The sequence below is a fragment of the Narcine bancroftii genome, chromosome 3, assembly GCF_036971445.1.
Source record: "Narcine bancroftii isolate sNarBan1 chromosome 3, sNarBan1.hap1, whole genome shotgun sequence".
In the NCBI taxonomy this organism is placed as follows: domain Eukaryota; kingdom Metazoa; phylum Chordata; class Chondrichthyes; order Torpediniformes; family Narcinidae; genus Narcine; species Narcine bancroftii.
In genome coordinates, this window is record NC_091471.1 from 274,138,008 (window position 1) to 274,153,589 (window position 15,582).

The window sequence follows — 15,582 nt, forward strand, 5'->3', positions numbered from 1 at the left end:
AAAGAGGTACAAGGTCTGCCTGAAGAAAGCTCTTGGTGCCTGCCACATTGACCACCGCCAGTGGGCTGATCTCGCCTCAAACCGTGCATCTTGGCGCCTCACAGTTCGGCGGGCAGCAACCTCCTTTGAAGAAGACCGCAGAGCCCACCTCACTGTCAAAAGACAAAGGAGGAAAAACCCAACACCCAACCCCAACCAACCAATTTTCCCTTGCAACCGTGTCTGCTTGTCCCGCATCGGACTTGTCAGCCACAAATGAGCCTGCAGCTGATGTGGACTTTACCCCTCCATAAATCTTCGTCCGTGAAGCCAAGCCAAAGAAGGACTCATGTATGTAGCCATCTTCTGCATATTCTCTCAACTGCTGAATTTTTCTAGACTAGCCAAAATTTGCAATGGCCTCATTTTGTAGCAAAAGGATTGCTTGGAAGAAAAACATGTCCAAGTTCATACATAATGAACAGCTGAAGGAGCTTTGGGCAGATTTCCTATAATAGTCTGCCATACTTTTCCTTATTTTCTTTTGTCATTAAGATTTCATCAAAAATATCAATGATTTTAATGATAACATTAACCACTTTGAATAAACTAAAACATTTAATGAAAATACATTTAAACAACAAGGAATACTTTCATTTACAGTACATTTTTCTTGTTTTCTAAAGTAATCAGTGACGTAGAATGAGAATTTGGTTAGGTACATTCAACTAGAGAACATCTCAGGAGAAAGAATGATGTCGAAGAATTAAGGAATAATTTATCACATTCAAAGTTTGTACAAACAGTTCAAGTTTTTTTTTAAAGCTAGGAAATGCTTACACATTTTAGCGAAAACAATTAGTTTTGCAATCTTCCCAACTTCAATTTATAACAAGAAAATTTATGTGGACACAATTTTATTGAAAAGTCTTCTGCAAGTTATCTAAAAACATCAACTATTTTAATTTTTTTCCCCAAATGTTCTTCTTTTTCTTCCCAACAGATGGGTCGGCCTGAAATAAGTAAATAGACCATTAAAAGCTTCAAATGTTCCCATTTTGACCTAGATCAATTCACTCACTCAATACAAATAGGCATACACACAGTACAGGAAAAACATCCATTTTCAGTCAAAAACAAACCTTTTGATATTTTATCCCACATTCTCATTTGTGACTAGATTCTACCATAGATACATAGTGGGGTCAATTTACAGTGGCTTATTAACCTACAAGCTTGCATACATTTGGAATGTGGGAGGAATCTGGAGCACCTTGACAAAACCCAGTTGCAGAAATAATGTTCAAACTCAAGCCAACTCCAGAAACAAGAATGGAACACAGATCACTGAAGGAGTTTACTACATGCACTATTGCTCTCGTCAGAACCTTTGTGCCAACCTGGAGCAAGACTCAACTTAAAGAAACCAATCAAATTTTGTAATAGTAATCAATGTTTAGTAACTTGGGAAATTTTCCCCAAAAGCAAAATTGTCCTCTTCCCAAATTCCAACCAATTATGCTGATGGAATTAATACAGAAAATTCAGGGATCAATTGCCATGTTAAAAATAAGTTCTACAGATTTGACTTTCTTTGATGTACAATTAGATCAGCACCCAAAAGCACAATTGCTTGACTGTGCTGACAGTGTCATCTATAAACGAGTAGATTGATGGCATAGAAAAGATTGAAGTTCTGATGCTTTATATGAAGTTTTAATATGAAGTATGGAAAATTATACAGTTAAATAAATTACAAAACCCAGGTTAATGTTTAAATTCAAACTACAATTAAAAATGTTAAGACTATGAAATACTTACATTAATTTAATGAGACCTCATTACTCCCAAAAACTAAAACAAGTCTTCTTTCATCAGGTTATTTCATTCTAAAAACAGAACAAGTGGTGTTAATCTTAAATTTTAAGTGCATCAGTATTCAAACAAGCAAAATAATTTTTGCACAAGAACTAATGTACTACAAAGTTACAAAAAAAATCAAGTTCTCATGCAATTTTTAAAAAATATTACAAATTCGGAGTGATGTACAGCTTATTAAAGAGTTACCTCCAATTTTTTTAAAAATCGTTCTATTTATACAGCACACTTCACAACCTAAGGATGCCCCAAAACACATTAGGACTTAGTTTTGAAAAAGAGCAGTATAGTGTAGGAGCCTGCTACACACAGCAACCTTGCTCAAGCAGGGTTGCAACAATGAATGTTGAATATGCAAAAAAGGACAACCCCACTGCTCTTGAAAATCCCATGGACCTTTGTCCATTTGAGAGCAGAAGGTAACCTATATTAATACCTTCAGAGGTAGCGTGGTTTTAAATACAACTGGAGGGGGGGGGGGGGGAGGGAGAAGAGGAGAGAATTTAAGCATAGTAAAGAAATCTCCAGGCACCCAACTCACAAGTATGCAGTCTTTCAATCATGATGTCATTTTGCAAATGTTCAACCCTAAAGACCCCACACTCTAACTTCCTAAAATTAACATTGGTAAGCCAAAAAAAAAAGCAATATACTTACAGAACAAATCCAAATTCAATGACAAGATTCTAAAACACAGTACAAGCCACTTATGGGAAGCAGCCTCAGATTGAAATTGGAGGGCCTTGAACCAGTCTGGAAACCTCTGCTGTATAACATTGGCAATAACATGCTATACACAGGAAATGGAACATTTGAATCAAATGTCTCAACAAATTCTCCTTATTCAACTGAACAGTAGTTGACCTCAACATCCATATCATTGAGTATCACAATTTCAGGACGTCAGCAAGATCAATTTCATACAAATCTTGCTTTGACCTTTATTCAATGGAAGCCGGTTAATTTAAGTCTATTTACATGCAAAAGGAGAACTTTTGTTTGAAGAACACCCCTATAAAATGGCCCAAGGAGCAAAACCACTCATTTATTCCAAGCACATAACCAGTAACATGTAAAATGGATCATCTTAACAAATTGGGAAAGTGGACATAGCGCAAGAGCAAAAGGAGTTACCTCGAGGCTATGATTATATCCATTGGTGCATTAGTCATAACCAGTTGAAGTGTCTTTGCAGGAGGAATACGTCATTCTTCAATGCCACCTACTTTCATCAGAGCCAGCCAAAAATCTTGATTTTGTGAAGTATATGAAAATCTTTGACAGGTAATGTGTTGATATCTTAGTCATTGTTGCACAGGTTTAAAGGTCAACACAAGCAGAAAGTACCTCAGATAGGATTCTAAGGTACTTAGTAAGGGAAGAGAACGTAGAAGAATTCAAGGTCTCATTAACTAGAACCACTTAAAAAAAAACCCTTAGCATTTTGAAGTAAATCACTGATGTAGCATTTTCACCTCAAGCTGGAAGATGCCCAAATGTCACATGGCTACTTTTGCTCCAGGATAATTCCTTGGACAGCTATGCAAACCAAGTCCAATTTTACTTCAAAGTAATATGGTTAATCAGTAATAATTCATTAAGTTGCATAGAACATTACAGCTCAGAAACAGACTCTTTGGTCCTTCTCGTCTGTGCTGAACCATTTTTCAGCCTAGACACAGTGACCTGCACCCAGTCCATAGCCCTTCATACCTTTCCCATCCATGAACCTCTCCAAATTCATCCTAAATGTCAATATTTAGCCTGCATTTGCTTCAGCTGGCAGCTCATTCCACACTCCCACCACACTCTGTGAAGAAGTTTCCTCTAAACCTTTCTCCCTTCACTCTTAACCCATGTCCTCTGCTTGCATCTTACCTACCCTTAGTGGGAAAAAAAAGCCTACCTACATTTACTGTCTATACCCCTCGATTTTAAATACCTCTATCAAATTTCACCTCATTCTTCTAAGCTCCAGGGGAAAAAGTCCCAACTTGTTTAACCTTTTCCTGTAACTCAGTTCCTGAAGTCCAGGCAACATCATAATAAATCATCTCTGCACTCTCTTACTGATATCCTTCCTGGAGTTGGGGGACCAAAACTGCACACAATACTCCAAATACATCACAATTTATAAAACTGCATTTCTAAGTAGCAGTGATTTTTAGTTCAAACTAAAATGGCTTTCTACACTAATGTATCATTTTAAGATTGCTTTTAATTAAAAAACACTAATTCACTCTCTCTCTCTAGCCTAGAAAGGGTAGGATCTAGAGAAAATAATTTCTAAAGTGAACAAGTATGATCTCATCTTCTCCTCATATACAACTCCAGATGTTCTCGCTGCTTCAAAATGAAGGTTACTTAGTCATTTCTAAATCTGAATCTCTCCAAAAAAGATTTTAAGCAAAGAGCTAAAACATAACCTAATTGCTCTCAGAAACTTCTACAGGTGTACTGTGGAGACCATTCTGGCAACTCCCAGGACAAGGAAAATCTCCAGAGGGTTAACTCGACCTGTGACATCACAGGCACCAGACTTCACTCCATCGAGCATGTCTTAAAAAAAAAGCAACCTCTCCTCAATCCAGACCACATCCTCTTCACTCTGCTACCATCGGGAAAAAGGTACAGGTGCCTAAAGATGAGAACTCAGCTGTACGAGGACAGCTTCTTTCCTGCTGCTCTCATATTCCTGAATAATCAATGAACCAACGAGACTGCCTTACTTTTCTTTTATTGTTTTTAGGTGGTTTATATGAATGTTTGCACTATCGTTCTGCTGCAAAACACCAAATTTTGTGACTTGTTAATGATAAAATTCTGATTCTATTCTGATTCTGCCTTATGGGGATTTTTACATAGCTTTCCAGTACCTTTGGCAAATTGTTATGTACCAAGTAATAAATTTTCACTACAATTAGATATGCAAAAATTAGGAATCAATGAAACTTCATTTACTTTGTCACTATTCATCCAGATTGCACAGACTTCAGTTATCAGGATTCATTGTAAATTTATGGATTCAAAGCAACAAGATCTTTGCATAAGGTTCTTTAATCAGTTTCCAAAAAGCCAAATTTATACAAAAAAAAGTTTCATCCTTGAGCATGAAATACAGCATGAACAAATGACCATCTTTATTGGCATATAATTTTCCAAAAACAAGCCTATTATTTGATTAGAAATGAATGCATTTTTGAAAGTTCTTTCTAAACACTTTAAACACTCTCCATGTTAACGTACTCAAAATCCAGCAGATTTGAACATTCTACTGCAATTTTCAATGACAACGACTGAATGTTGATTTACCATCAGGAAAGTTGGTGTATAATTAAATTTCAGACTAATATTCAATTCTCTGCAGCTCAGACTGATTATAGGCAGCAGAGGGTAAAGAAAAAACATCAAAAATTAGCTAAAAAAAAGTCACTGGATAAAAAGGGAAAAAATGTATTGAGATTTCAACAGGATAAAAAAATGATCACGGCTATCTTTATAGCTGTAGGCCTGAAAGTTTTAAAAAAATGCAATAAATAGGCTCAGAAGGTCGTTGTTGACCTAAAAGTAAATGCACATTCAAGTCAGAAGTTATCACTGTCATTAATTTTGATAAATGTTAAACAGACAACAAGTTCAGAAGACAAATGCTTTCTGTAGTTCCAAACTCAAGAGCCAAAAGGATGATGATCTTGATTCAAGGAGATTGATTATTCATTTGTAGCTGGAGGAGGAGAAGCAGGGACAAAGTAAAGAATTCATAATACATTTTTAAATTTAGCTTCTCCATATTTTAAGATTTATAAAAAAAATGCAATGGACAGGTATTTGTTTTGTGTACAACTGCATTAATCAACTACACACTACATTAGGTGCCAGAACTGAAAAAGCTCCAACACAAGCACATTTTAAATTAGTGGGTAGCAGGCACAAGATTCCATTGGAAGTCTAATGCATAAGCTTTTTAGTTAAATTTGCCAATCTTTGAGGTCAGAATGGAAAGAGATAGAATGCAGCTAGCAGATGAAACACCCATCTCCAAAGATGACAAATGCTATTGAAGACATAGCACAATCCATAAGACAACTTCCTTCAGCTATGATAAAGCTTTTTTTTTTAAAAAAAAAGGTAGAAGAGAGATCAAGAGGTGCTAAAGTGAAAGAATCTTTACTCAAAAAATAGAAAACATATAGAAGGCTTTATTGGAGCACTTTAACTATACATCAAATAAGTTTTGAAAATTGCATGCTAACTTGGGAAATAAATTCAGTGGAAGAGGTTAAAGATCATTTTTGACACTCAACTTTTGTTGCTCTCAGTGAGTTAATGAGGCTCAAAAACTCCAATACTGTTATTTATCTAGAAAGTTTCAGTTAAAAATTATTCAGCTACAAGTAGCACCTATGGTCAAAAATAATGGGGTAGAAATTTTTTATTTATTTTTAAGATCTTATTTTCCTTAAAAGACAAATAAAATGCATACCGAACAAAATATTCAGCTTTTGGCAAACAATAAAATTTTATTTTAATAAAATTTCTATTATCAATTATGTTGATTAGATATGATGTTTACATATTATGGAATTGGATTCATGAACATTTACAGAAAAGCAGAATCCTGTGATAAATACTGGAAAAAAAGTATTTTCCTATAAACATGCATACTCATTTATTCAACTGTGAAAATTGAACTCTGAGGCAGAAAAAACAAGTTAAAAGTGTAGATAAAGATACCCTATGTCTGAATTTTACATTTTAGATTTAGTACTTTCTATTGTACCTTTTTAAAAAATATTTAAAAATTATAAATAACTTGAGCTGAGATTTTTATTTTACAAAATATTGGCTCTTCCATTCTTTAAAAACCAAATCATGTGTAGCAATCCTAAATATGGTTTGGCCGCTAGAATTCTCAACTCCTCTTCGTACGATGATTTATTTTTAATCAAACCTGAGCAGCCCTTAAGGAATGATGTATTTTATCTTTCTTAAACTTCCAATTACAGTTTAGAGGGATGCATTTCCAAAAACCCAAGTGTGATTGCATGAAGTGGAATCACACATAATTGGAAATCTGACTAGTACAGCTGTTGAATTTCCAATGAAAGAATATTAGCACTGACAGCACTGTCACTAAATTAGCAACGGAAGCTTCCATGGTAACTCCTTCCAATAGCAAATTTACAATTCAAATAGAATGGCTTCAATGCATACAATTATCCAGGTCAGACAAAGGAAAAAGTTGTTGCATTTACAACTTGATGTCAAAGTACTTTTGGAAAAAGGCAAAAGAACATTGAAAAAGACTTCCATCATCTTATTGTAGTTTGTACAGACAGTGAACAGAATGGGACATGCAAAACAAAGTTCAATAGAGTTCCAACAAGGAAACAGGCATGACAGGAAAATTGCCAATGATCTTAAATAGATGATTTAATAGTCAAGGAACACCACTGCCATTATACTTTACTAACTTAAAATAATTTCAGTGCTAAATTCCAACCGCACTGGAAGCTCATGGATATAGCCTATTACTATAATGCAAACATCATGCAAAGAAACTTTGATCAGGCATTCATTCGTCTGGTGGCAGATAACAGTAACCTACTTTTTGAGATGTTATAAATATACTTACCATAACTATCATAATCATCCCGGTAGGACCTTCCAGACGAACTATTATAGCCATACATGCCAGAGCTTTGACTTCTAGAATTTAAACAAAATCTTATTCAGCATTTGCAAAACTAACAAGCCTTAAAATGAGTCTGAAGTAAATACTTACCTACTATAGTAGTCATTTCTGTAATTGTTTCGTCCACTTCTGTCACCATCTATGGAAAATTGATCAAGTTAGTGGTTTTCAATTAAGTGGGAGAAATTTAACATCTGGATTAATTAAACCAGATTATCAAATTGTAATACACAATGATCCATCCACAAGATAACAATCTGATAAGCAGAACCACAAAATTCTTCTCAGAATTCTGTAGAGCAGAGTGCTCAATGCCAGAACCCACTTTCTATTTAAGGAATCATGTTTTACATTGATAATGTAATTATTACCTTGAAACTGAGCGACTCAAGGATATGGAGGTGAAAATGTGTTGCAAAACTGAGTTGTCTATGGTCTGGCAGGTATGTTGGACTTTTACAACACCTTATAGCAGGTACAAGTTACAAGATAACCAATTTCAATTTCAAACTAACAGCAATATTGAATTCATGCCTTTTAGACTGCAAAACTAGTGTCACAGACCAGCAGTCTACATCACAGTAAATCACCTCTGTAAAATCCACGGCCACCTCTTCCTCCACGGAATCCGTAACTTCGTGACTGGCCACTTTGGTAATTCCGAGATCGACCCCCTGAGCCTTTTCCTGCCTGGTCCACACGAATTTGCCGACCGTCAACCGACTGACATACATCAAAAGAATTAAGAATCATCTTCAGAATATAGCACTTTCAATAATAACACCCAAGAATTAAATGTTTTTTCACGGTTTACAATGAAAAATAAGTATTACTTTGCATCATCTGCTAATAGATGCAAGAAAGTGGAGTAGAAAATAATGAAGATATGGAAACACCAGAAGGCAGATAAGTGGACCATTTATTTCACAATGTGAAAGACTACAGCAATAAAGAAATTTGGAATACATATAATTTGATAGATTGATGTAATAGTGTACAAGGCACCATTTTACTATGCAAATTCTTTCACGTTAATTTTTCAATATTTAGAACATTTCAATTTGAGTAACTTGCATCTACTACCTATTCTTTAACTGACCCTTAGCTGGAAATATATATATACCTTTCCATTCATGGCCATGGCATCCCTTGCATCATCAGGATTTTCAAAAGTTATAAAACCAAATCCTCTAGATTTGTGTGTGTCTTTATCTTTGATCACAAGCACTGAATATGTTCCAGGAGAAAAGAAAACAACATTAGAATTTACCTTTCAAGACATGAAATTAAAATTGCTAAACTGAGCAACATAGTACGGAATTTATTAAGTGATTTTAGACTAGCACTGCAATTAAAAAGGAGCATACCCTGGATACAATTTATGGTTTGACAATTCAACAATCTCCCATTAGAAGAAAATAACCTTCCATCAGAACAATATTTAAGATATTTCAATCATTAATCTGGCCACTTGCTAAAGGAGAACAATAACACATTGCACAGATGCCTTTTTTATAGTCATCAAAGCCACTCATTTCTAATATTACCCAGCACAGTATCCCTCGTGCACTTCTTTACAATGCAGCATCCATCATAATTTTCAAATTCAAAATTCAACTGCAGGTGATGAATGCCCATCTTATGGGCACATGGACAAACAAATGAGCTACTGTAAATTTTCAATTCAAACAATTAGTCTTGCAAAAAACTAAAATGTACCCTGCCTGCAATAATGTGCTGTCACTGTCCCATAGGAAGGCAGGCTGCCAGTTTCATCATAGGAGGCCAGTTAAATCTGCTGCTTTGAAAATTGACAATCACTTCTATTGAAGCTATGCAACATATACAAGTCCTCAAACTAGCCAGCAAGTGTGGGATATCCCAATTCTGTCCTACGATAGTTAGGTCCACAGTAAATATGCTCATCCACTGATTCAGTTTCATCTGTCCTAGCCACAATCCATTCAATTAAAAACAAAATTTTTGAGGCTTGTCCCAAGCCATCTTATTTGTCAGTTAATTAATTACAGGTGCTTCAGCCTTGTTGGCTTAAAACTTGGGGTTATTTCTCTCCCTTTCTTTCACTAATCATGATTTCAGTCACCTCTTAAGTACACATTATGCTCCAGCAATTGCTTTCAATTTTTTTTGTATTTGCATCTCCCAGCCCACCATGCATACACTTGATTCAGGATTCAAGTACAATGTAGCAAGAATAGCTAATTATTTCTACTTCCTGCCATGCTACCCAGTGGATATGCAATCAACAGGCCAAGTACCAATGCTCATTATTATGGGGCTTTGAATATTCAGAACACAGATATTAATCTTTTCTGTATTATGTTATGTTACTTGGTGCTAGGACTTGGTCATTTTGGAGAAGACCCATTAACCAAGTATTTGGATGTTAAATCCAAAAGTAACTACTAAGAAAATACTTTGCTGATTTGGGGGTTTATTTAAAGACAACAATTGCTATCTAGCGACCAACCTTGCTATCGCAAGCAGTTTACATCTAAATGCCAAATTCATTGAGAATCCCAATTCCTGGTAGCTAATATTTGCTCTCTCTGCACCCCCCACCCCAAGGGAATGGTTACATTAAAACTGTCCAAGAAAAACAAAAAACCTTACCATCACGAACTTCACCATACTTGGAAAATAGCTGTTCCAAAGATTGTTCATCTGTGTCAAAGTTTAGCCCACCAACAAAAAGTTTCCCTTCATCAGACATTTTTTCTGGAGAGGAAGACAAAAATCTGGATAAATACATTTTAAAGTTCAGTTCAAAAAATGCCAACTATAACCATTAAAATGCAATCAAAACAAAAAAAAGTTTATTACTGCTCCATTTAACCTACTTTATTTCACCAATAGGACTAATAAAAATTGTGTACCATAAATAAGCTTGTTATTTTTAAAACTTAACAGTGATGGGTTTCAATTCCTGCAAATACTTATGCAACTGCAAATCATACCAGGTAATACCAGTAAATAAAACAACTGCAGGTAAACTATCTGTGTTTGGGTTTGTCAACAGGTTAAACTGATTTTCATTTTAGAACAGTAGTACTTTCCAGTTTAAATGATTTAACAAAATTTTCAAAATGGCTGCTTAGGAAAACAATCAAATATTAAAATCAATTGCATACTCTATCCCCATTTTAAAATACATTTCACTGCTTTGCAGTCTATAAAAAGATTTGAGAACAAAATGAGAAATAATTGCATATTAATATACTTTTTAATTGCAGTTTTAAATTGGCTTAGATAGAATTAAACAGTTATATAACAAACATTAAAAACCAATTCAAGAACCAAAATTATTGAAATACATGTCATTTTCAATTAAACAAGTTAAGGAAATAAGTGCTATTAAGTTTTTGATACTTTTAATGTGTTAACTGATATTGATCCATTTTGTTGGGCAACATCAGTATCCTGGTCATGGTTAGCTGGTCTTCAGCTTTTGTGCTTGGTTATGTGGAAACAGTTGAATATTGCTTCAGGCTGGATATCAACATCTTTGCAGTTTCCCAACTAACCCCTCATCTTTATACCATGGTTGTATAAATAAGCAGTCCAATGCCATTCAGCTGAATATGATTACTGACCTTAATTTAAAGAATTCTGCAAGTAAGCTGTTTCTCTTTACTTTTATGATTTCAATTCAAATCAAATTAACATAGCTATTTTTCAGTGGATCCAAATTATCTCAAGTTGTGACAAAAACTCACAGACCATCAATCATTAAAAGCCAAAAGGCAAAAAGGATCAGGGCAGATACAAATAGCTAATATCAAGGAAGGATAGCTAATTATTTCTACCTCAGCGTTCTCAACCTTTTACTTTCCATTCACATACCACTAAGCATTCCCTATGTCATAGGTGCTCGGTGATTAGTAAGGAACTGCTTAAGGTGGGGTGTGGGTGGAAAGAAAAAGTTCGAAAACCACTGTTTTAATTGTACCTAATTGACTCGTTATGTGTAGTTTCACAACTCCACAGGAAATGGGCCAATGACAATTTTTCCTCAAGCAAAAACAATTGGGTCCAGAGCAGTGATTCTCAACCTTCCCTTCCCACTCACATCTCACCTTAGGCAATCCCTTACTAATCACTGAGCACCAATGGCATAGAGATTACTTAAAGTGGATTGTGAGTGGAAAGAACCAAGAGATTGCAGATGATGGAATCTACAGCAAATTAGATGAACTCAGCAGGTTGAAGAACATGGGAAAAATAGACAGTTGCCATTTCAGGACCCTGCATCTGTATCTTACCCGCCAGTTCCTCCAGCAACTCAATGTTAATTATTTTAATTTAACTTCAATTGAGACATACAGCACAGTAACAGGCTATTTTGGCCTAAAGTCCAAGCTGCCCAATTTACACCAATTAACCCACCACATTTCAAACAGAAACCAGAACCCCGGGGAAAACCCATGCTGACACGGGGAGAGTGCACTAACTGCTGACAGACAGCACAGGATTCGAAGTCCTGATCGTTGACGAACTGTGCCAAGTTCAAAGCCCTGCAAAGCCAAACAATCGGGTATGTTTCCAGATAATACAGATTCGGATTTATTGTCAGAAATATCACATACAACCGAGATTCCTTTTCCCTTTGGACGCAGCAGAATTATCACTAATTGATTATGCAAAAAAAAGTACACAGCACAAAAAGAACTGGGTAAATCGATCGCAAATGTAAAACTGTGTTTACAGATAGCATCACAGTCAAAGTGCACACTCGTCTGCTTACGGTTTGTGGACGTTAAGTATTAAAGAAACACAGCCACCATTTCGGGCTTGGGGGTCTTCACCAAGGTACGAGCAAGTCGTAGGCAGGTGCCCGAACATCAGATGCCTTCAGACAACTTGGTGAAGGGAGGCCTCAAGCTCGAATCGTTGGTTATGTACCTTAATCTTTGCTAGTGAACCTGTGCGGACTCGAAAGGCCAACATGGCCTGTTTCCGCTCCGTAAATGGTCCACTGTCTGACATGCTGACTTTCTCCAGCTTGGCGTTTTTACTTCAATCAAAGGTGTCTGCAGCGTTTCGGGCCTGCGCCCTTCGTCAAGTCTGAAGCCCCAAATCCTTAATCGAACAAAGTCAGGCCTTTTTTTTTGGAGGAGGGGGGAGAGAGAAGAGCTCAACGGGGTGAAACAAAGGTGCCCGAGAAGACGGGGGACGGTCAGTGGTGCAGCCGCCTCAGGCCGGGGGGGAGGAGGAGGAGGATGCCCGCCGCCATCTTAGCGGCCGGCCGCCATTTCATGAAGCAGGCGGGCAGAGGCGGCCCATCCTCCCCAACAAACATTCCCGAGTTGACCAAGAATTCTCCGCCAAGGTTATGGGCCACGCGGCGACCGTGAGCGGCAATAAAACTGCGATCGTTTCTGTCTGCGTCACCCACAGAAGGCAGGCCGGAGTCCCTGGGCCTCGACGGCGAGGCGCCTTTAACTGAAACTTAAAATTTCACACGGCCGTTTGACAATCCCGAGGGCGGCGCTCTCCTCCCCAAGGACTCCTCAACTGCGCTCTCACCGTGCTGCGTTTGGTCTGATGGAGAATTCTCTCCCAAAAACGCCTCTTCCGTGCCGACAGAGACGAGCTGGAGGGAGGAAAGACCCGGTCCTCGCGACCTATTTTCTCCGCACTGCGCAGGCGCAGCGAGCCGATCTCCCCGTCCTTGCCGTGCCCTCAGGCGGCAGGACGCCACGGTGCGCAAGCGCGGCGAACGGGTTTGCGTTTTCAAATAAAACGGTCGCCAGCTCGCGGGGCCGGAATTATTTTTTTCCCTCTCTGTCGCACTTGCCGCTGAAAAACAACGCAGAGTGCGCAGGCGCGGCTGGGATGGCCCCCCCCACCCGAGGCGAGTTGCTGGAGGACGACGATAAGGTCCCTATACCTTGTGCGTTTAAATTCATATTATTTGCTGGAGCTAAAAAAAACCCAGATACAATGAAAAACTATGCATTTGTTTTAAAAATACAAATGTTATGCAGATAATTAATATTCACAGTTATCATAATGTAAGAAGAATTGTTCAGAGAACAGCTCATTCCCTTGTGGTGACAGCCCATGATTGGGAAGGTTGTAGGGCCTGATGGCCGTTTCTCAAAGAAAATAAAGTTCTAAGTTCAGATTTATTGTCAGAAGACGCACATGACATCAATATCAAGATTTATTGTCATGAACAAGTCATGAAATTTGGCATTTTGCAGTAGCATCATTGTGCAAACATTCCTATTATAACCATCTTACAACATTCCTATCAAAAACATATAGTGCAGGAAAAGTAAGGCAGTGTCTTCGGTTCATTGAATATTCAGGAATCTGATGGCGGAGGGGAAGAACCTGGCTTTGTGTTGCTGAGGGCTCGTCTTTAGGCTCCTTTACCTCCCCTCCTGATGGTAACTGATTAAAGAAGGCATGGTCTGGGTGGTGGGGGTCTTTGAGGACAGAGGCTTCTTTTTTAAGATACCACCTCATGTCATCATCCATGATGGAGTGAAGTTTGGTGTCTGTGACGTCGCAGGGCTGAGTTAACAACCCTCTGGAATGTATTCTTGTCCTGAGAGTTGGCAAGTCCATAGCAGGCAGTGATGCCACCAGCCAGAATGCTCTCCTGTACACCTGTAGAAGTTTCTGAGACCCTTCGATGACATACCAAATCTCCTCAGACACTTCACAAAGTATAGCCACTGGTGAGCCTTCTTTGTGATTGCATCAACATGGAGATTCCAGGACAGATCCTCAGAGATGTTAAGTTCTTGACCCTCTCCACTACTGATTCCTCGATATGTTCCCCCGACTTCCTCCTGAAGTCCACAATCATCTCCTTCGTTTTGCTAACGTTGAGCGCAATGTTGTTGATATGACACCACTCAAAGAGCTGATCCATCTCCTTTCTTTACCCTTCCTCATTGTCGCTTGTGATTCTACTAACAACTGTGATGTCATCAACAAACTTGTAGATAGCATTGGAATTGTGCTTGGCCACACAGTCATGGGTGCATAACGAGTAGAGCAGCAGGCTAAGCATGCATCCATGGGATGGGCCTGTGTTTATAATCAGTGAGGAGGGGATGTTGTTTCCAATTTGTACTGACTGTGGTCTTCTGATGAAGAAGTCAAGGATCCAGTTGCAAAAGGGGGTACAGAGGCCTAGAGTTTGTAGCTTCTTGGCTAGCACTGAGGGAATAATAGTATTGAAGGCTAAGCAATAGTCGATGATAGAGCAACTGTATGTATGAATTGCTGTTTTCAAGGTGATCCAAAGCTGAGTGGAGATATTTCATTTGCTGTGGAGTCATTGTGACAATAAGCGAGTTGCAGTGGGTCCAGATCTTTGTTTAGGTCTGTGTTAATTCTGGCCATGACCGCCTCTCAAAGCATTTCATCACAGTGGACGTTAGTGCTACTGGGCTGTAGTCATTGAGGCAGCTCACACTGCTCTTCTTGGCTACCAGGATGATTGATACTCTTTTGAAGCAGGTGGGAACTTCTGACTGAACCAATGAGAGGTTGAAAATGTTCGTGAAGACTCTGGCGAGTTGGTTGGCGCAGATTTTCAGTACCCTGCCAGGTACCTGTTAGAGTCTGATGCTTTGCGAGGGTTCACCCTCTTGAATGATGTTCAGATGTTACCCTCAGAGACAGATATCACAGGGTTCTCAGCCTTTTCAGGGGTTCTAGTAAGGACTGTTTGATTTTTCTTCTCAAAACAGGCATAGAAGGTGCTCAGCTCATCGAGTAATGATGTATCACGGCCATCTATAGTGTTCGCCCTCACTGTAATAGCCTGCACTCCCTCTCACGGCTGGCATACATCTGTCTCTATTTTCCTCTAGATGGCCTTCTGCAGGTTGTGCTTGGACTTCTTGTAAAGATCCTGATCCCTGGCCTTAGATACCCTTGTCCTTAGTAAATTGTAAATTCTAATTCATCCTGGGCTTCTGGTTGGGAAACACCTGCTATGTGTGTGTGTGTGTGTGTGTGTCTGTGTGTGTGTGTGTGTGTGTGTG

At 38.2% G+C, this 15,582-nt stretch overlaps 1 protein-coding gene across 2 annotated transcripts; it reads right to left on the bottom strand.

Annotated features, from left to right (window-relative positions):
- Positions 1-578: 578 nt before the first annotated feature.
- LOC138758790 (cold-inducible RNA-binding protein-like) lies at positions 579-13,251 on the bottom strand. 2 transcript variants are annotated; one of them, XM_069928179.1, is made up of 8 exons: positions 13,100-13,251; positions 10,187-10,291; positions 8,676-8,779; positions 8,143-8,275; positions 7,643-7,691; positions 7,493-7,566; positions 1,801-1,868; positions 579-992 (listed from the first exon to the last, which is right to left on the bottom strand). In XM_069928179.1, exons 2-7 carry the CDS (start codon positions 10,284-10,286, stop codon positions 1,864-1,866), a joined length of 465 nt encoding a protein of 154 aa, XP_069784280.1. In that variant the 5' UTR covers positions 10,287-10,291; positions 13,100-13,251; the 3' UTR covers positions 579-992; positions 1,801-1,863. The 2 variants fall into 2 exon arrangements, with proteins under 2 accessions (XP_069784280.1, XP_069784279.1); XM_069928178.1 differs by lacking the exons at positions 579-992; positions 1,801-1,868 and adding an exon at positions 4,896-5,581 and having other exon boundaries at positions 13,100-13,250.
- Positions 13,252-15,582: the final 2,331 nt, after the last annotated feature.

Excerpts from the sequence above, each read along its gene's own strand:
- LOC138758790 (XM_069928178.1), bottom strand. The coding sequence starts at position 10,286 with ATGTCTGATGAAGGGAAACTTTTTGTTGGTGGGCTAAACTTTGACACA. Across the intron at positions 7,692-8,142 it reads TGGCCGTGGATTTTACAGAG|ATGGTGACAGAAGTGGACGA; the intron begins GTGATTTACTGT and ends AATTTTCCATAG. Across the intron at positions 7,567-7,642 it reads AGAAATGACTACTATAGTAG|AAGTCAAAGCTCTGGCATGT; the intron begins GTAAGTATTTAC and ends TTTAAATTCTAG.